Source organism: Elephantulus edwardii, unplaced genomic scaffold, assembly GCF_000299155.1.
Source record: "Elephantulus edwardii isolate Elephantulus edwardi_28Jun2011 unplaced genomic scaffold, EleEdw1.0 scaffold00002, whole genome shotgun sequence".
In the NCBI taxonomy this organism is placed as follows: domain Eukaryota; kingdom Metazoa; phylum Chordata; class Mammalia; order Macroscelidea; family Macroscelididae; genus Elephantulus; species Elephantulus edwardii.
Genome location: NW_006399752.1, coordinates 36,234,489 through 36,252,219, shown reverse-complemented (window position 1 = coordinate 36,252,219; position 17,731 = coordinate 36,234,489). Strand labels below are relative to the sequence as shown.

At 43.1% G+C, this 17,731-nt stretch overlaps 1 protein-coding gene across 1 annotated transcript in view; it reads left to right on the top strand.

Annotated features, from left to right (window-relative positions):
- MOK (MOK protein kinase) overlaps nucleotides 1-17,731 on the top strand; it is a 59,730-nt gene that overhangs the window by 16,884 nt on the left and 25,115 nt on the right. The window contains exon 2 of the mRNA XM_006879178.1: nucleotides 11,634-11,748. Coding sequence (XP_006879240.1) covers nucleotides 11,634-11,748 — 115 coding nt within the window. The remainder of the gene's footprint in view (nucleotides 1-11,633; nucleotides 11,749-17,731) is intronic.

Here is a 17,731-nt window from a genome sequence, read left to right as displayed (position 1 = left end):
ATATATTCCTTTTAAGCAGTTCTTTCCCTCATCATTTCAATGCAGTATACATTATTTATCTCCTTTTTTTCTTAGTTTCCCCCAAGCCCGATGTCAGTCCTGTTTTATGTCAGTGGCACTGTGCAGTATTTGTCCTTTTGTGACTGAGATATTTCACTCAGCATAATGTCCTCCAGGGTCACCCATTTTGAATAATATTTCATGAGTTCCTTGTTTTTCAATGCAGCATAGTATTCCATTGTGTGAATATACCAGAGCTTCACTATCCATTCGTTTGTTGATAGGCCAAAACAATCTTAAGAGAAATTTTAAAATGCTTTGAATGAAATTGAAATGGAAGAAAATACACCAAAACTTTAAGGATGAAAGAGGGAAATTTATAGTATCAAATGCGTATGGATCAGAAGGGAAAGAAAGATCTAAGATCAGTGTCCCGTGAAAAGAAAAACAATATGCAATAAAGAATGATCAGCACAATATCACTTAAGAAATGGAAGACAAGAAGATGTAGAAGGGTGAATGGAAAGTAGAGGAGAAATGGAGAAAGTGTGATTTCATTTTAGGTATTGAAAAGAGTGTTATACAATAAAATGTATATGAATAGCTGAATGAAAAATTAATTTGCTTTGTTAACTATGACTCAAACCACAATAAAAATAAAAAAAAGTACTCACTTCAAAAATAAATCAAGTCTATGTCCTTAACTTCTACCTTAAGAAACCTACAGCAAGTAGTTGTTTTTGTTGGAGGCAGTTGAATTGAAACTGACCCATAGCTGACCCTTAAATGGGTTTTCAGAGGCAGTAAATCAAGCCTTGAGTTGCAATACCTAAGAATACTGTGGGCAGAATGTTGAATGACTCAGGAAACATCAAAAGAAGATAGAAGTACACAGAGTCACTGTACTAAAAAGAATTGGCTGACAAAAAAGAATTTCATTACATGGCAGTGGTGATGAAGGAGGAAGTTTAAGCTGTTCTGAAGGAATTGGTAAAAAAAAAAGGCCCCTGTGGTGTAACCACTGTGGAAGGTGGTGTGGCGCTTTCTCAGAAAGTTGCAAATAGAGATACCATTTGACCCAGCAATTCCACTACTGGGAATATACCCCAAAGAGACCATAACTGACATCCAAGCAGATATATGCACACCCATGTTTATTGTGGCTTTGTTTACAATAGCAAGGAGTTGGAAACAACCTAAATGCCTATCAAGAAACGAATGGATAGAGAAGCTGTGGTATATTCACACAATGGAAAACTATGCTGCATTGAAAAACAAGGAACTCATGCAATATTATTCAAAATGGGTGACCCTGGAGGACATTATGCTGAGTGAAGTATCTCAGTCACAAAAGGACAAATACTGCATGGTGCCACTGTTGTAAAACGGGACTGACCTCGGGGTTGGGGAGAAACTGAGAAACATGGGTTCAGTAATGTATACTGCATTGAAACAGATGAGGGAGAAAACTGTTTAAAAGGGGTATGTGATTAGGTATTTTTGTCATGACAGGAGTCTAGAGCGAAGGCTACATGGTGGAGTCGATCTGGGGGAGGGTTTGTAAAACAGTGAAAGAATTTTTCTTTTACTTTTCCAAGAGGGTCATGTACTGGGCGGGGGGAGGGTTGGGAGAGGGGAAAAGTGCAACAATGAATGAATGGAAATCCAAAGTCTCTGTAAGTTTTTACTGAAATTAATAATAAATTTAAATTTAAAAAAAATGCCCCTGGAATTGATGGAATACCAATTGACATATTTCAACAAACAAATGCAGCCTTACATGGATTCACCAAATTGTGCCAGGAAATCTGGAGAACAACTACCTGGCCAGCTGACTGTAAGACAGATCCATATTCATTCCCACTCCAAAAAAAGGTGATCCAACAGAGTGTGGAAATCATTGGAAAAAATATATATCATTAATATAACACACAAGCAAGATCCTACAGAGGATTATCCAGAAACAATTGGAACAGTATATTGACAAAGAACCATCAGAAGTGCAGGCTGGGTTCAGAAGAGACTGTGATACTAGGGACATTATAGCCAATAACTGATGGATCTTTGGTGAAAGCAGAGACTCTGTATGAAACCAGAACAATATCTATATGTGTTTCATGCAAAGGCATTTGACTGTGTGGGTCACAACAAATTGTGGCTAACCTTGAGAGGAATGGAAATCCCAGAAACCTATACTTGGACTAGGAAACAGTCACCAGGACTGAGCAAGGAAACACTGCATGGTTCAAAATCTGAAAAAGTGTGTGTCAGAGATGATCCTGTCACCATACCTTTCCAATCTATATGCGAAACAGATAATTTAGGAGGTTAGACTTTATGAGGAGGAATGTGGCATCAGGATTGGAGGAGGACTCATCTACAGCTTGTGCTATGCAGGTGACACAACCTTGGTTGCTGAAACTGAGGCGGACTTAAGGCGTTTGCTGCAGAAGGTCAAGGATTACAGCCTTCAACATGGATTGAAGATCAACATCATGAAAACAAAGGTTCTCACCACTGGGCCAATTGGTGATAGACAGAGGCCAGTCCTGATAGATGGAGAAGAGGTGGAAATTGTTAACTTTAGCTTGCTTGACTTCATAATCAGCACTCTTGGTACCAATAGCCAGAGAATCAAAATACAAATTGTATTGGGAAAGTCTGTCAGGTACCTCTCTAGAGTACTGAGGAGCAGCAATGTCAGTCTGAAGACTAAGGTGCGCCTTCCAAACCATGGTCTTTGCATTTATTGCTATGCATCAGAGAGCTGTACAATGAATGAGGATAGAAAAGACATATTGATGCCTTTGAGTTGTGGTGCTGGAGAAGACTATTGAACATACCATGACTGCCAAGAGAACAAACAAATCTATCTTGGAGAGGGTGAAATCAGGCTATTCCTTTGAGGCAAGACATTTGAAGCTCTATCACACGTACTTTGGTCATGTGCTCAGGAGAGACCAGTCCTTGGAGGGCTTTATGCTTGAAAAGGTGGAGGGACAGACAACACAGGAGAGAAAGACTCCAGATGAGGTGCGTTGACGCAGTTACTGGTTTAATGGATGTAGATGTGTCAGAGACAGTGAGATTGGCTCGAGATAGAACAGGGTTCAGAGCTAACTCGAAGGCACATCATAACAGCAACGACAACAAAAAACACATGGGTGGAAACTGTCTATCCTTCCTTTGCGGAACAGCTGATGACTTCTGTGTGCCTTTGGGATTGCAGTGTAGATTCTTACTACAGAGGAAAAGAAAATAAATTGGTAAAATATAAAACAGATTAAATAAAAAGCTGATTCTTTGAAAAGATCAATGAATTTTAGAAATCTAGCCAGAAAAGCCAAGGATAACAGAAAGTGAGAAATGACATTAATTGTCTTCACAAACCAGAAGCAACTGAGAATATCCATAAATAGATGAATAGCTAGACAAGCTGGTGTATCAGTGCTGAGAAATATTATCCAGTCTTTAAGAGTTGTGACATACCCTGACAAGCCAGCCATGACAAGACGTGGAAGATAGGAACCAGAGTGAAAAGGCCATGTCTTGTATGGTTCCAGCTATATAACATTGTGGAAAAAGTAAATTGCTTATTTGATGCCATGGAGTCAGTTCTGATTCCTGTATTCCTGTTGCAGAAGCAGCAAACTCCCTGGCCTTCAGAGTCTGTGCGATGCTCAGTCATTGATAAGCTTGAGCCAGTTGTTGCCGCCATTGCGTCAGTCCATCTCCCAGAGGATCTTATCACTGACCCTCCACTTGGATCAAGCATATGTTCTATCCAGGGATTGACCCTCCTGATACCATGTAAGGTGTGCAGTCCTCTCCTGTGCTATTCATAGCCTTGGAAATCTGGCAGAGGGTCATCTGTGTATCGGCGCTCACTTCACGGCAGAGAGAGAACATGTCCAGTGTTTGTGTGATGGAGCATCTCCGTTCAGGCTTCTAGAGATCATTCTGCTGTCCTTGCTCTAGGAGAGATTTGCTTGTTTTTCTGGCGGTCCATGGTGCTACTCAGTATTCTTCACCCACACCATAATTCAGAAGCATCCATTCTTCTTTGATCTTCGTTGCTCATTGTCCAGCTTTCCTATACATATGACGCTACCGTGAAAATACCATGGCTTGGTTCAAGTGCACCTTAGTCCCCAAAGTGACATCCTTGCTATTTAATACCTTAAAGAAGGCCTTTGCAGCAGATTTGGTTTGATTTACTGGTTGCTCCTATGAAGATTCGTAGCCAGGGAAAATATATGGGACAGTTCTATTTCTTCTGGGGGGAAATAGCTGTGAGTCAGTGGGTTTCATAACAGGACCTCAGTGGCCCCTTTGCAGTGATTCACCCCTCTCCTTCCTCATACTCACCTGGTAAGTACTAATACATTGACGTTTGTTAGTAACATTGACCATTTGGTACATTTAAATACACCTGCCTAGTCTCACTTTGTAAGATAGATCCATTTTGTAACATGGATCAGAACTTCCTTTTTTTATGGCTGAATAATTTGGTAGGGAGCTCTGGTGGTCTACTGGCAAGAAGCTGCACTGCAGTACCAAAGGCAGAAGGTTCAAATCTACCAGCTGCTCTGCTGGAGAAGGATGAGCAATCTCTTGTGCAGTTACTGCTTCTGAAAACCTACTGGAGGGTCATTTAAGGGGTGGTTCTGACTTGACAGTGCACAGCAACAACACAGCATTGCCAAGAGGCAACATCATGATGGATGAGAAAAGATTGAAGTTGTCATCAACTTTATCTTCCTCGAATCCACAGTCAACACTCTTGGTACTAACAGTCAGGAGATAAGGAGGTATATTGTATTGGGCAAGTCTGCTGTCAGGAATCTCTCCAAAATGCTGAAGAGCAGTTGTGTCCGTTTAAAGACCAATGTGTGCCTGATAAAAGCCACAGTCTTTTCAGTCACCTGCAGTGCAACTAAGAGCTGGAGAATAAATAAAGGACGACAGGAGAGGAATTGATGTATTTGAGCTGTGTTGGAGAAAAGTGGCAAATATCTCACGGACTACCAAAAGAACAGCTATAACTTGGAGAAAGTGTAGCCAGAGTGCTCCTTAGAGGCAAAGATAATGAGGCTTTGCCTCACATTTTTGGACATGTTAGGAGAGGCTGTTTCTTGGAAAGAGACATCATGCTTGGAAAAGTGGAGAGTAAGCAAAGGAGAAGACTACCCTTAATGAGATAGATTGATACAGTATCTGCAGTAAGGGACTCAAATGGGTTGAGGATGACAAGAGTGGTACAGACTAGGACAGGTTCATATCTGTCATTCACAAGGTCACTATGAGTCGTACTTGACTCAACAGCACTTAACAACAGACAGTATGCCATTGTGTATGTGTACTGTATTTTATTCATTTGTCTATTGGATGTTTTAGGCTCTTGTGGATATTGCTGATATGAACACTGGTGTACGTTTCTCTGTTCACATTCCCGTTTTCATGTCTTTGGGGTATCATTTTACAGTTCTACTAGCAGTAGATGAGGTTTCAGATCTGCCACATCCTTGCCCACAAGTCTTGTTTTGTGCTTTTTTGATAATAGTCAAACCAGTGAGAGTGAAGGAATCTCTGGTGGTGTAGTTTGTAGGGAGTTGAGCTGCAAACCCAAAGGCCACACATCTCTGGTGGTTCGAATCTCACAGCTGTGAGGGGGGAAAAGCTGAACAATCCCCTGAGCTATTTCCAGCCTCAGAAACTCAGTGGAGGGGCAGCCCTCAGTTGGTTCTGACTCGGAGGCAGTGTGAGTGAGCGCAGTGAAATCTTGTTAGATCCAGGCCACGATCTTCGCAGTTACTTGCGAGGTCTGGACAATGACTAAGGACAACAGAAGAATTGATGCCTTTGACTTGTGGTGCTGGAGAAGAGTCTTGAACATTCCATGGACTGCCAAGAAAACAAATAGGTCTGTCTTGGAAAGGGTGAAACCAAGTTTCTCCTTGGAGGCTAGGATTTTGAAACTCCATCACACAGACTTTGTGCATGTGGCCAGGAGGGACTGATCCTTGGAGAAGGACATCATGTTTGGAAGGGTGAAAGGACAGCACAGGAGAGGAAGACCCCAAGTGAGTTGGATTGATTCAGTAACCAGGACAATAGTGGTTGGTGTGTCGGAGTCAGTGCAACTGCCACAGGACAGGGCAAGTTTCAGAGCTGTTGTGAATAGGGTTGTAATCAGTCACAGGCAACTCGATGGCACATAACAGCATCTTTTTGTGTGAAATGTACATTTAGTCTTTTTCCCATTTTTAATAGGGATATGTGTGTGTGTGTGTGTGTGTGTGTGTGTGTGTGTGTAAAAAATATATAAAAACTTGGATAAATTATGAAAGTTATACAAGTGTTCAAGTCTCATTCATTTTGTCACTATGAGTTGTCTATAACTCAGCAGCACTTAACAACAACAATAGCAGCATATATATTGTTGAGCTACTGAAATTCTTTGTTCTGAATATTAAAACCTTGTAGGATATGTGGTTCTAAACATTTTCTCCCATTCTGTAAATTGTCTCTTGATGTTGTTGTAAAGACTTGGTTACACAACAGGTTTTCATTTTGATGAATCCTGCTTGATCTCTCTTGTCATTTGCTGTCCTGTCTGAGAGTCTGTTGTTGAAAACTAAGCATTTTGCCTGTGCTTGTTCGAAGTGTTTTATGATTTTAGTTCTTATGTTTGGGTCCTTCATCCACTTTGAGTGAGTTTTCATATTAACCCCGCGTGAACCTCAGAACAATGACACCCAGTGGAAGCAGCCCTGGGAGCACAGAGGGCCTGTCAGCCCGCCCCTGGGATGCAGCTCTGTCCTGAGTGTCACTGTGGGTGGGACTGACCGCCAGTGCCCACAGCAGCCTCCTGGTGTTTGGGCCACAGAAGCTTTTCCAGCCTGGGAGGCGTTTGCTCACTAGTCTTTTCTCATTCTGTTCTGCTTCAAAAGTAGCCATTTTCGACAGACCTTGTCTATTTCTCAAAATACCTTGCCAAAGGCAATCTGTTGGGATTCGCCCACTGCATCTCCTGAGCTTATTAGATGGAACAGCCCCTTTCAGGGTTCCTGTTTCCTTGTCAGCTAAGGTTTGGTTGGATGCCAAAGCCACTCCAGATGTGCCACACAGAGGAAGTGAGAGGCTCACAAAACTGTTCTCAGGGTGAGGGTGGACAGGCAGAGCCAGGAGAGCCAGCGGCAGCTTTTCAGAAAGAGGGGAATTCACGAATTAGAGGCCCTGTGCTGAGGAGCTGGGCCATCTGTGGCATCAGAGGGTGGTTTTCAGACCTGCCAAGTCCCGAGCCTGTGGCCTTGGCCACTCTCCTGACCTCTGCGCCCTTTGCTTCCTGACTGGTGGCGGTCCTGCGCTCTCACTGTGGACAGGCGTTCTGGCAGGGATGACTCCAGGCTTTCAACCCCAGGTGTAAGGAGGCACACAGGCTGGGGGGAGTGGGGCTTGGTACCAGCACATCGGCCCTTCTGTCTGTCCGAAAGCAAAAGGAACGCTAAGCATTGGGCAGGTGGATCCTAAGGCTCGTGTGATGGTCTGATGCACAGTGAGCAGTCCAGTCATGTCAGCACACTGGGATCTGTAAGGTTGGTTTCTTTGTATCACACTTCATTTTGTACAATTTCCAGTTTTCCTAGATTCCTTTTTGTACGTTCCCTGTTCCTGTTATTGTGGTTGTTTGCCATTGTTTCTCTTCCCTTTGAGACTTGTCACATCAGCATATGAAGGTCCTTGACTAGGTAAAAGCTCTGCTCTGTCTTCCCCGTGAAGGTTGGCACTACTCTGAGAGCCAGCTCTGTCCCCGTCAGGTTTTCAAGGCCTTCCAGCCTGAGGGGCTCCTCTTTCAAGCACAGCACCAGGTGGTGGCACAAAGATACTTAGTCTGTCTTGGACCAGAAGCTCTGCTGCGCCTGTCCCTCTGAGGGACTCTGCTCCCGGCGTTTGAAGTATCAGTAGCACAACTTCCAGGGTCACAGCAACCCACACAAGCTACCGCAGGATGGTACTCTGATAAGACAGTGTTGAACGATACAGGAAGGAGCAAAAGAAGGTGGAAGGAGCACACAGCATCACTGTGCCAAAAAGAATTGAACCTCTCAAACGCTGAACCATTTCAGAAAGTAGTCATACTGAATGAAGTCCAAGCTGCACTGAAGGCATTGGCAAAAAATAAGTCCCCAGGAATTGATGGAATACCATTTGGAATGTTTCCGCAAACGTATGCAGCCCTGAACTTGCTCACTGTCTCTGCCAGTGGCCTTCAAGAGATCCATATTTGTTCCTGTTTTCAAGAAGGGTGATCTAACAGAATGTGGAAACTATCAAACACTACCATTGATACCACACAGAAGCAAAATCTTGAAGAAGGGTTTTTATTTTAAATGTCTAGAACAGTACATTGACACGGAACTGCCAGAAATTCAAGCTAGATTCAGAATACACTGTGGGATATGGGATCTCACTGCTGATGTTAGGTGGGGAGAATATCAGAAAGATATTTACGAATTCATGTGCTTGTGTGGATCATAATAAATGATATATAATATTGAGAAGAGTGGAAAGTCCCAAACCTTACATGTCCCTGTGTGAAACCTGTACACAGACCAAGAAGAAGTTGTCTGAACAAGAAAAGGGAACACTGCATGGTTAAAATCAGCAAAGATGTGCATTAGAATTGTATCCTTTCTCCGTATCTGTTCCATTTGGATGCTGAGTAAACACTTTGAGAAGCTATACTGTATAGCAGAAAAGTACCGCGTTCTATATGAAGAAGGATCCTCCTCAGGTTTGGAGGAAGACTCATGAGCAACTTGCATTATGCAGGTGACACGCTTTGTTTACTGAAAGGGAAGAAGATTTGAAGCACTTACTGCAGAAACTAAAGACTGTACCCTTCACCATAGATTACATCTCAATGTCAAGAAAACCAAAGTCCTCACCACCGGGCCAACAAGCTGCATCATGATAGATGGAAGAATTAGTGAAGTTGTCAGTGATTCCATGTCACTTGGATCCACCACAGGTCCTGATTTTCACAACTATTATTGTCTATCCTGTTCCTAATGCTGATAATAAGGGAGCTCTGGTGGCAGAGAGGTAAGGAGCTGTGGTGTCACCCCGAGTGGCACAGATCCACTCACTGCTCCACAGGAGAAAGATGGACACTCTCTTGTGAGTATTAGCCTCTGAAAACCCACTTGAGGGCCAGCTGTGAGTTAGAACCAGCCGGACAGTGTATAACAACACTAGTACTGATCATACTACTAATAATCTCTTACATTGTGTATTGCTTTCTATTTACAAAGTGCCTTCATGTTACCCTTTTTTGATCCTCATAATAATCCTCCTGACCAGGCAAGACGAGTACTATTGTACTATTTTTCATAATTTAAACAAACATCTTCCAGTGCTTCAAGAGACAACATAATATACCAGAGGAAAAATAAGCTTTGCTATCCAGCACAGATGGCTTCTGATCCTACTTCTGACCACTTAAATTTAACCCATGGTAAAATTTACCCATAGCAGCAGTCAAGAAACCAAAAGATATGTTCCATCAGACAAAGCTGTTTTTAAAGACCTCTTTGTGTGGTGTGTGAATGAAGACTTTATTCCATTCTTTAAACTTGGACAGCATGGAAAGTATATAAATAGCTCAAAATTCTTGCAATAAAGACAATGCTAGTTTTTATTAAATGGCTTTACCATAGCATTAAGGGTTTTTAAATTAAAAAAATTATTTTATATTTGTTTGCTTACAAAGTTCATGTACATTGTGTTTCACACTATCCTTCATTCACATTGTATGTCATATACTCATTTCCATTCATTATATTTTATAAAATTAGTCAGCATTGAACTATGCCCACCATTGCCCTGTCTTTCACATCCTCACTGGATCTTTCCCATTTCCTTTTTCTACCAGTCTCTCTACCCATGGAATTGAGTGGCCCTGTGACTTCCCCCTGCCCATCTTCACCCTTCTGCTCCCACCCTCCCCCCTTGGATCGTCATACACGTTTTGCAAGTTTTCTTTCTATTTTAACAATAATGGTCTTATACGGTATTTGTACTTAAGGGGCTTGAGTTTGTTCACTCCACATTGATACTCTCCAGTCCCCATCACCCCCGCCAAGTTATGTAGCAATTTTTTAAGTCATTGCTCCTGTGTGCTGCATAATATTCCATTGTGTAAGTACTCCATAATTTCTCAATCCGTTCCATTGTAGTTGGAAATGTGCATGGCATGTTTCCATGTATTTGTGTTGGTGAATAATATTGTTGTGACATTGGTGTACAAGTCTCCATTTCTAGTGTCTCAGTTCTAGTTTTCTCGGGGTATATTCCAAGCAGTGGAATAGCTAGGTCATATGGAATTTCTTTGCTCAGCTTTTTGAGGAAATGCCAAATTACCTTCTGGAGTGGTTGGACCATTTTGCAATCTCACCAACAATGTGTAAGAGTGCCTATCTCTCTGCATATTCTCCAGTGATTATTACTTGCTATCCTGTTAAGCTTTGCCACTGATACTGGGGTGAGGTGTTTAGCTCCCTGTAGTTTTTTTTTAAATTTTTTTTTAGCTCCCTGTAGTTTTGATTTGCATCTCTTTTATTGTCTGTGATTTTGGGGACTTTGTCTCTTTGCCATCTGATTGTAAAGACCTCTTTAACTTGTCCAAGACCACAGATATTAAGGTGTGCCTCAGCCAAACAGTATTTTCATTTGCTTTGTATGTATGTTAAAGTTGGCTGGTGAATAAGGAAGACTAAAGAAGAATTGATGCTTTTGACATGTGATGTTGGAAAGGAGTGTTGAATATTCCCTGAACTGCCAAAACAGCAAACAAAAATCTGTCTTGGAGGAAATGCACCCAGAGTGCTCTTCATAGTCAAGGATGTTTAAACTTTATCTTGCTTATTTTGAACATGCTGTTAGGAGGAGGTAGTCCTTGGAAAAAAGATTTCATACTGGAAAAGTAGCAAGTCAGTAAAAAGAGGAAGAGCCTCAACAAGATGGATTGATTTGGTGACTGCAGCTGTCAGCTTTTGCATGGAGGAGCTGGTGAGGCTGGTGCAGGGAGAGTGAGGTTTCTGTCCCGATGAACATCTAGGGCCATGTTTACAAGGTTGCTACAAATTGTAACGGACTCAGCCTAACAACAGCCATCCTTAATGTCCAGTGGTCATGACTGATAAGAGCTTTCTATCTCAGTGATTCTAAGTCACATCTGATGTAAGTCGAATACCTTTTTGAAATTTTTCATTATTATTGACTTTTTAAAACTTATTATTAATTTCAATAAAAATTTACAGAGACTTTGGGTATTACTGACTTTTATTATTCCTATCTTTATAAACCCACTATTGGAATAACTTAAGAATTAAGAAGAATAATATCAGAAAAGTATGCACTGTAGCATCGTACACAGAACCTATTACTAGGAATAAGATATACAAAACCAAGATAACGTATGTGCAATTTATCCTAACTCGAATACACCTTCAGTCAGGGTCTGCCTGCATTGCTGTTAAGTTATGTTACAGATAGATAGTTTGGTTTCTGAAAGTGAATGCCAAGTCTCTCCTTAAATAACATTTTCTGTGTGGTTGTCCTGTTTTTAGATTATAGAACAATTGGGAAAATAGGAGAGGGAACGTTTTCTGAAGTTATGAAGATGCAGAGCCTGAGAGATGGAAGGTACTACGCGTGTAAGCAGATGAAGCAGTGCTTCAGCAGGTAGGTGGCCAGCGGCAGCTTTGCACGGCACGTACTGCACGACGCTGGGCTCAGACCAGCCAGGGGCAAAGTGGTGTTCACCAGCCATGGCCAGGAGGCACCCAGATTTCTCTGGTGAGTGAAGGTTACAAGCTGATGTACTTAGCAGGCTGGAATTTGCTTCTGTGTCGCTTTGACACATGCCCTAAAATACGAATGTTATTACAGAGGTTAGTGCGGCCCCTTCACAGAGGCGGCTTGCGAATTCCTGAAGCATTCCTTATTTTTAGATTGTGAGGTAGGCACAGGATAAGATAGGGCTTAAATCTTTGTTCATAGAGTCACTTTGAGTTGTATTCAACCCTATAGCACCTAACAACAACATACAGCTTTAAAGAGACTGAGCATGAGTGTTGGTTCTCGCATACTTCTCTGGAGGGCCCCTGCACTTTTCCCACAGAGCGGTCTGCTAAAGTGGGAATTTGTCTGTGTAGTAATGAGGCCACGCTGGCTGTGATTGGAGAACGTCTTCAGATTAATGAAGTAAATGCTGTTATCTTGTAGCTGTTCAAATTTTCATTAAAAGAGTCAAGGTCCAGTTTGTTTGGATTATTTAATATCAAAGGAATTGAAATCCAAAGCAAGATTTTCAAGAATATTTAGTAGTTTCTCCAATAAGATTGGGTATATTATCAGGTGGGGCCAATTCTTGGAAAGAGGGATGATGCTAGGAAAGGTAGGTGGTCAGGGAAGGAGAGGAAGACTCTCAAATGAGGTGGATTGACGTGGTGACTGTATCGGTGGGTTTAAGCACAGTGGAGATTGTTGAAGGATGTCAGGTTTTCAGTCTGTTGTATGTAGCATCTCTGTGAGTCAGAGTCAAGTCCACGGCACTTAGAGTCAGCAGCCACATTAACATGAAGCCAGTGTTTGGGACGCCCTTCTGCTTGAGCTGTGGCTGCTCCTCCTGAATACCTGTGAAGATAGACCTGGAGACTGAATATGAGGCAGCCAGGGAGGTGAGCGAGGGAGTGGAAAGGAGTTACGCTGCAAACACAAAGGCACACAGTTTGAATCCACCAGCCACTCCCACAGGAGAAGGACGGACAGTCTCCTCCAGTATGAGTCCCTGCCTCTGAAAACCCACTGAAAGGTCAGCTGTGGGTCAGTCTGAGCTCTATGGTTTGCTTCTGTCTCACATAGGGTCGCTGGGAGTCTGAACTGACTCGATGGCAGTTAACAAAAAATGACAATGTCATCATTTTCATTTGGTTTTTTTTAAAAATATGTTCTGGAGCTCTGGTGGCCTTGTGGCAAGAAGCTGCACTGCAGCCCTGAAGGTGTGCAGTTCAAATCCACCAGATGCTCTGCTAGAGAGGGAGGGACAAACTCCTCCTGTGCCAGTTGGATCCAATTTGATAGTACACCAAATTAAAATTACAGAAATAAATATTTAAAAAAGAAAAAATACATTATTTGAAAAGTATTGATTATTAGTTGTAAAACTATTGAGAACTAGAACACCTAGTTTTCTTTTTAAAGTCCATAACTAAAGACATTTAATAAAATATCATTGTGAATCAGAGTTATTATTTAAAACAATATTTTGGGTTTGCATGAGGAAGATTCTTTGCAGGCTTTCATATTGGTTCTTCTGTTTTCTGTGAAAATTTATAGATAGTTATTTTTCCTTAATTGTTTGAAAGCATTCACCAGTGAAATGATCTGAGCCTGGCTCAAGAAAGAGCAAGGTTTTAATCTCTTGTTCATAAGGTCACTGTGAGTCATAGTTGACGTCACCTATAACAACAACAATGATGACAACACATTTTATAGTTTGAATTTCTATTCCACTACAATTTTCCTCAGACTTAATCTTGTCCTGTTTTCTTGAGGCCAAATCCATTTTTTAAAGGAATGATACTTGTGCATTCAGATTTTAAAAAAAGACATTTATTACTTTGGCATACTTATTGTATAAAGTGCTTGGCCCATATTGAATAAATAACAGCAATCTCAAGCCTATTACTACAGAATTGAGTCTGACTCAGGTTGACCCTGTAGGGAGAGTGGAACTGTCCCATAGTGTTTCCAAGGCTGGAATCTTGACAGAGCAGACAGCTACATCTTTCACCCCTGGACCAGCCTGGTGCATTTGAATCACCTGCCTTTTGGCTGGTAGCATAATACCTAAGCCACTATACCACTGAAGCTCCGTTTTATTACTGTTGTGTACACTGCTTGACGTGTATTTGTTCTTGCTGTCAGATGTTGTCAAGTCAGTTTATAACAGCCCAGTTTAACAGGTCTGAACCCTGACCTGGCCTGTGCTGTGCACATCATCTCTGACACACAAGAGCCCATTGCTTCTGTCATTACATCAGTCCATCTCTTATAGATTAAATTGGTTAGATTCATTTGTTTTCTTTATAATCTTACCAGTGAACTGAAATGTGACATTTCATATTAATAATTTTCTATTTCATAGAGACTTAGTCTCATTAATTACGCATTTATCCTAGTTGTAGGGTCTTTGCCTAAGGTGGTTTCCTTGGGTTTTGGGGAGCCGAGACCACCTGCATGCCTCTGGAGTCAGCCCTGTGTTTTTCTGTCTCCACCAACACAGAGAAAAAAGGCTCTGGATATCGCCTGACCACAAAGCTCAGAGCACCTGTGGTCAGGGAACGGGGTTGTGTCTGTGCTTGGAGATGTTTCTTTCTGAATTTGTCCAAGAGGGGACAGGCTTCATGCAAGTCTTATAATGAGCTGCTATGTGAACAAAGGCTTGCAACATCCTGGTCACTTGCCTTTCTAAATGCCTCTCACCTCTTCTGAGTGCCTGCCCGTTGGGGCACAAGGCCTACAATAAGCAGAACATGCAGTAGCTGGTTTCCGTACTAAAGATGAGCACAGTAGCTGTTTGTCTGAGTGGCACAGCTGTTTGATTACCAACTTCTAAAAGCTAAGTTCATCAAATCGGGTACTCAAGTAGTAGAACTGTTGCTAACTCCAAATAGTTTCTTGTTCTTTCCACCTAAAGTATGATTTCTCATTCTCAGCACAGCTCATACTTTGCACCAAATAATTCTTTGTTGTGAGTAGCTGTCTAGTGCATCCCTGGCCTCTGCCCACTGGAGACCACGGTCTCCCCTCCCAGCTTGTGAGCAACAAAACCGCCATCGTGTGTTTCTGATCACCCCTGGGGCAGAATGCCCCCAAGCTGAGAATCACTGACCTGCACTCCATGGGGGCAAGCAACCCGGCGTCGAGTGGCATTGTGGGTGCTTCCACCACCCAGTCCTAAGTCAGGACCCCCTCAAAGTGGGGGCCAAATATTTGCAGTCTTCACGGCCTCTGTACACGACAGAAGCAGATGAAAAGCTCTCTACAGCCGGATGCATAGAATCCTCAGAGGAAGACCTTGCATGAAGTTGTTGTTTTTTTTGCTTTATGGATGCCTTTACTCACCTCTCCACCCCTAACGAAAGACTTTTCTAGCATGTCCTTCAAAGGATGGTCAGGAGCAGTGTGCTCTCTGGAACCCTCATTCTCTGGGATGATAATAGGTTTCTCTTTCTCTCATTGCTGTCACGTCGAAATTGTCTCAGCTGTTTTCCACAGGTTATAAACGGAGTGGGCAGAGGTTGCCTGTCTCTCCCACATAGGAGCTGGCAGATTTGAAGGTGTTTCTGATGAGGAAGGTTTTTTGGGGTTAGCAGGGCGGCTCTCTACAGACTCTGCCTCCAGCATTCCCTAGTAATAGGTGGCGGTGGCGGTGCTGGCGGTGCTGGCGGTGGTGGCGGTGGTGGTGATGGTGGTGGTGGTGGTATGGGCTGTTGAGTCTTCTGCGACTGATAGTGACCCTATGTACAACAGCTCTGAAGCCTGCCCTGGCCTGAGTCAGTCTTACTGACTCAGACACACCTAACCCTGTTGCCCCAGTTACTGTATCAGTGGGCCACAAAATTTGGGGGTAGGGTGTGTTGGTTTAAGCAGGTAAACACCTTCTGTCCATTTTCAGGACTTCTTAGTACCTGCAGCATCTACTCTAAATGTTCACCATGAGACGAGAGTGGGAACATTTCTCACACTTCTTGCATGCGATATTTCTTCACAAAATGTACATTTACCAGAGAAATCATGTTCTCTGGAACCTATTGGGACATATTTTGGGAGCCGCTGTCCAAAAAGTGTTTAGGGGAGGGGAGGGATGGATTCTGAGGGTCCGGGTTCTGGTGAGGAGGGATGGTAGGATGATTTCTAAGCTAAGAGACAAGAGACCTGGCGGCCAGTAGAGGAGCTATATGCGGGTCTCCCACATTTTGCCCATGAGGACTCTTAGACTACGGGAAGACTCGCATTCTTCTTGGTAAGTGAATTTGGCACCCTTACCACCCCCACCCCTTACTGGGCCCTCATCCGGAAGAAAAAGAGAATAGGCTCGATGCAAAATAGAATCAGTGGGAAGATGCTTTTCTAGATCCAAAAAAGACCATGGGCAAGGTCAGTGCCTTCATAGCATCTAAGATGGAAGGTCCAGGTTGAATTAGTCACTGGATTGGAGCGTGTCCTCAGGCCGAGCCCTTGTTCAGTCTGTCGGAAGCAGCAGCCTTAGGCCGAGGCCTCTGTTGCTCTTGTAGTTTGTGTAGTTGTGAAGTGAGTGTGGTATTGGGCAGAGCAGGCTTTGTAAAGATTATGTCCGCAGAGCTGACACCTGCCTAGGGGACACCTGTCACCAGGTGGAAGAAGTATGCTGCCTTCATTGAAAGAGGAGGGTGGGGTCTGCAATGGGACCTGACAATGCTTGTTTTCAGACTAGGGGGCATTTTCTTGGGTGGTGGTCTCCATACACAGATCAGCAGGCACCTTTAGTACCTGGTTCTCTGCTTACTCATGGGAAGAACAACCAGGGTATTCTTTCAGGAGCTAACATGGCAAAAGACATTTAGCATCTGCCCGAAGTTGTAAGAACTTTGATTTTCATATGTTACCACAGAGCTCAGCTATGTTCACCTTCTAATGGGAGAAATAAAATCTGATTAACTTGCCTAAAATATTTGTGGTTTTTCTCAGTTATGCTCATGCCTAATAAGTAGTGATTTGGTAACCCTAATTTTAACATTTGTTCCAATAGTAAATTAGTTATTTATTTTTACCTACATAATAGTATTGAGCAAGTGAACAATCTACGAGAAATACAAGCACTGAGGCGCCTGAACCCACATCCAAATATCCTTACGTTGCATGAAGTTATTTTGTAAGTATATATGGGCTCTGAAGATGATCTGCAGTTAGTGGTGGTGGTTAGAGCTCTTGGAGAAACGTGTCCTGTGAGCCCTCGTCAGAGAGTATTTCATTTCCTCTTCGGTTACATGTTTGTTTGTCTCTCTGGTACCTGACGTGGCAGTCAAGGCCCTGATATAGGTGACTTGGCCTCATGGACACACAAGTGGCTTCTCCCCTAGGATGTCACGGCCCCAAAGCCCACGGCCTTGCATCTGAGCCCGGCTCAGTGAGCAGGCGCTCATGTGAGATGTTTTCAGGGTTGTAACCTCTCCTCCCCACCAGCTGCCATGCCTAAGAGTTCCCTGCAGCCTTTCTCCTGTATGATTTCATTTCTATTCCAATTATAGGACTGTTTGATAAGGCTCACCTTCCACCCTAGAACATAGGCCCAGCCTCTCAAACAGTGCCAGGCTGGAGCCAGACCCCTGGGACAGTCCACACTGCACACTGGCCCTGAGCTGGGTCATGGAGGCCCTGGTTCTGGGGACCTGCTTCCTGTAAGCTAGGATGCCTGAGAGGCTGCTGTATGGGCCTCCCTGCAGCTTTGTTTGGGGCCTGGCCTATAAACCAGCAAGGGAGTCTGCTCTCTGACCAGCCCAAGTACAGGGAGATTTCATCAGAGGATAAACTGTGGTGAAACTCCAAAGGAGAGGTCTGGCCATGACGGTGGCATTCTGGCCTGCAAGTCCTTAGAATCCAGTTCAGGTCCAGGGGCTGC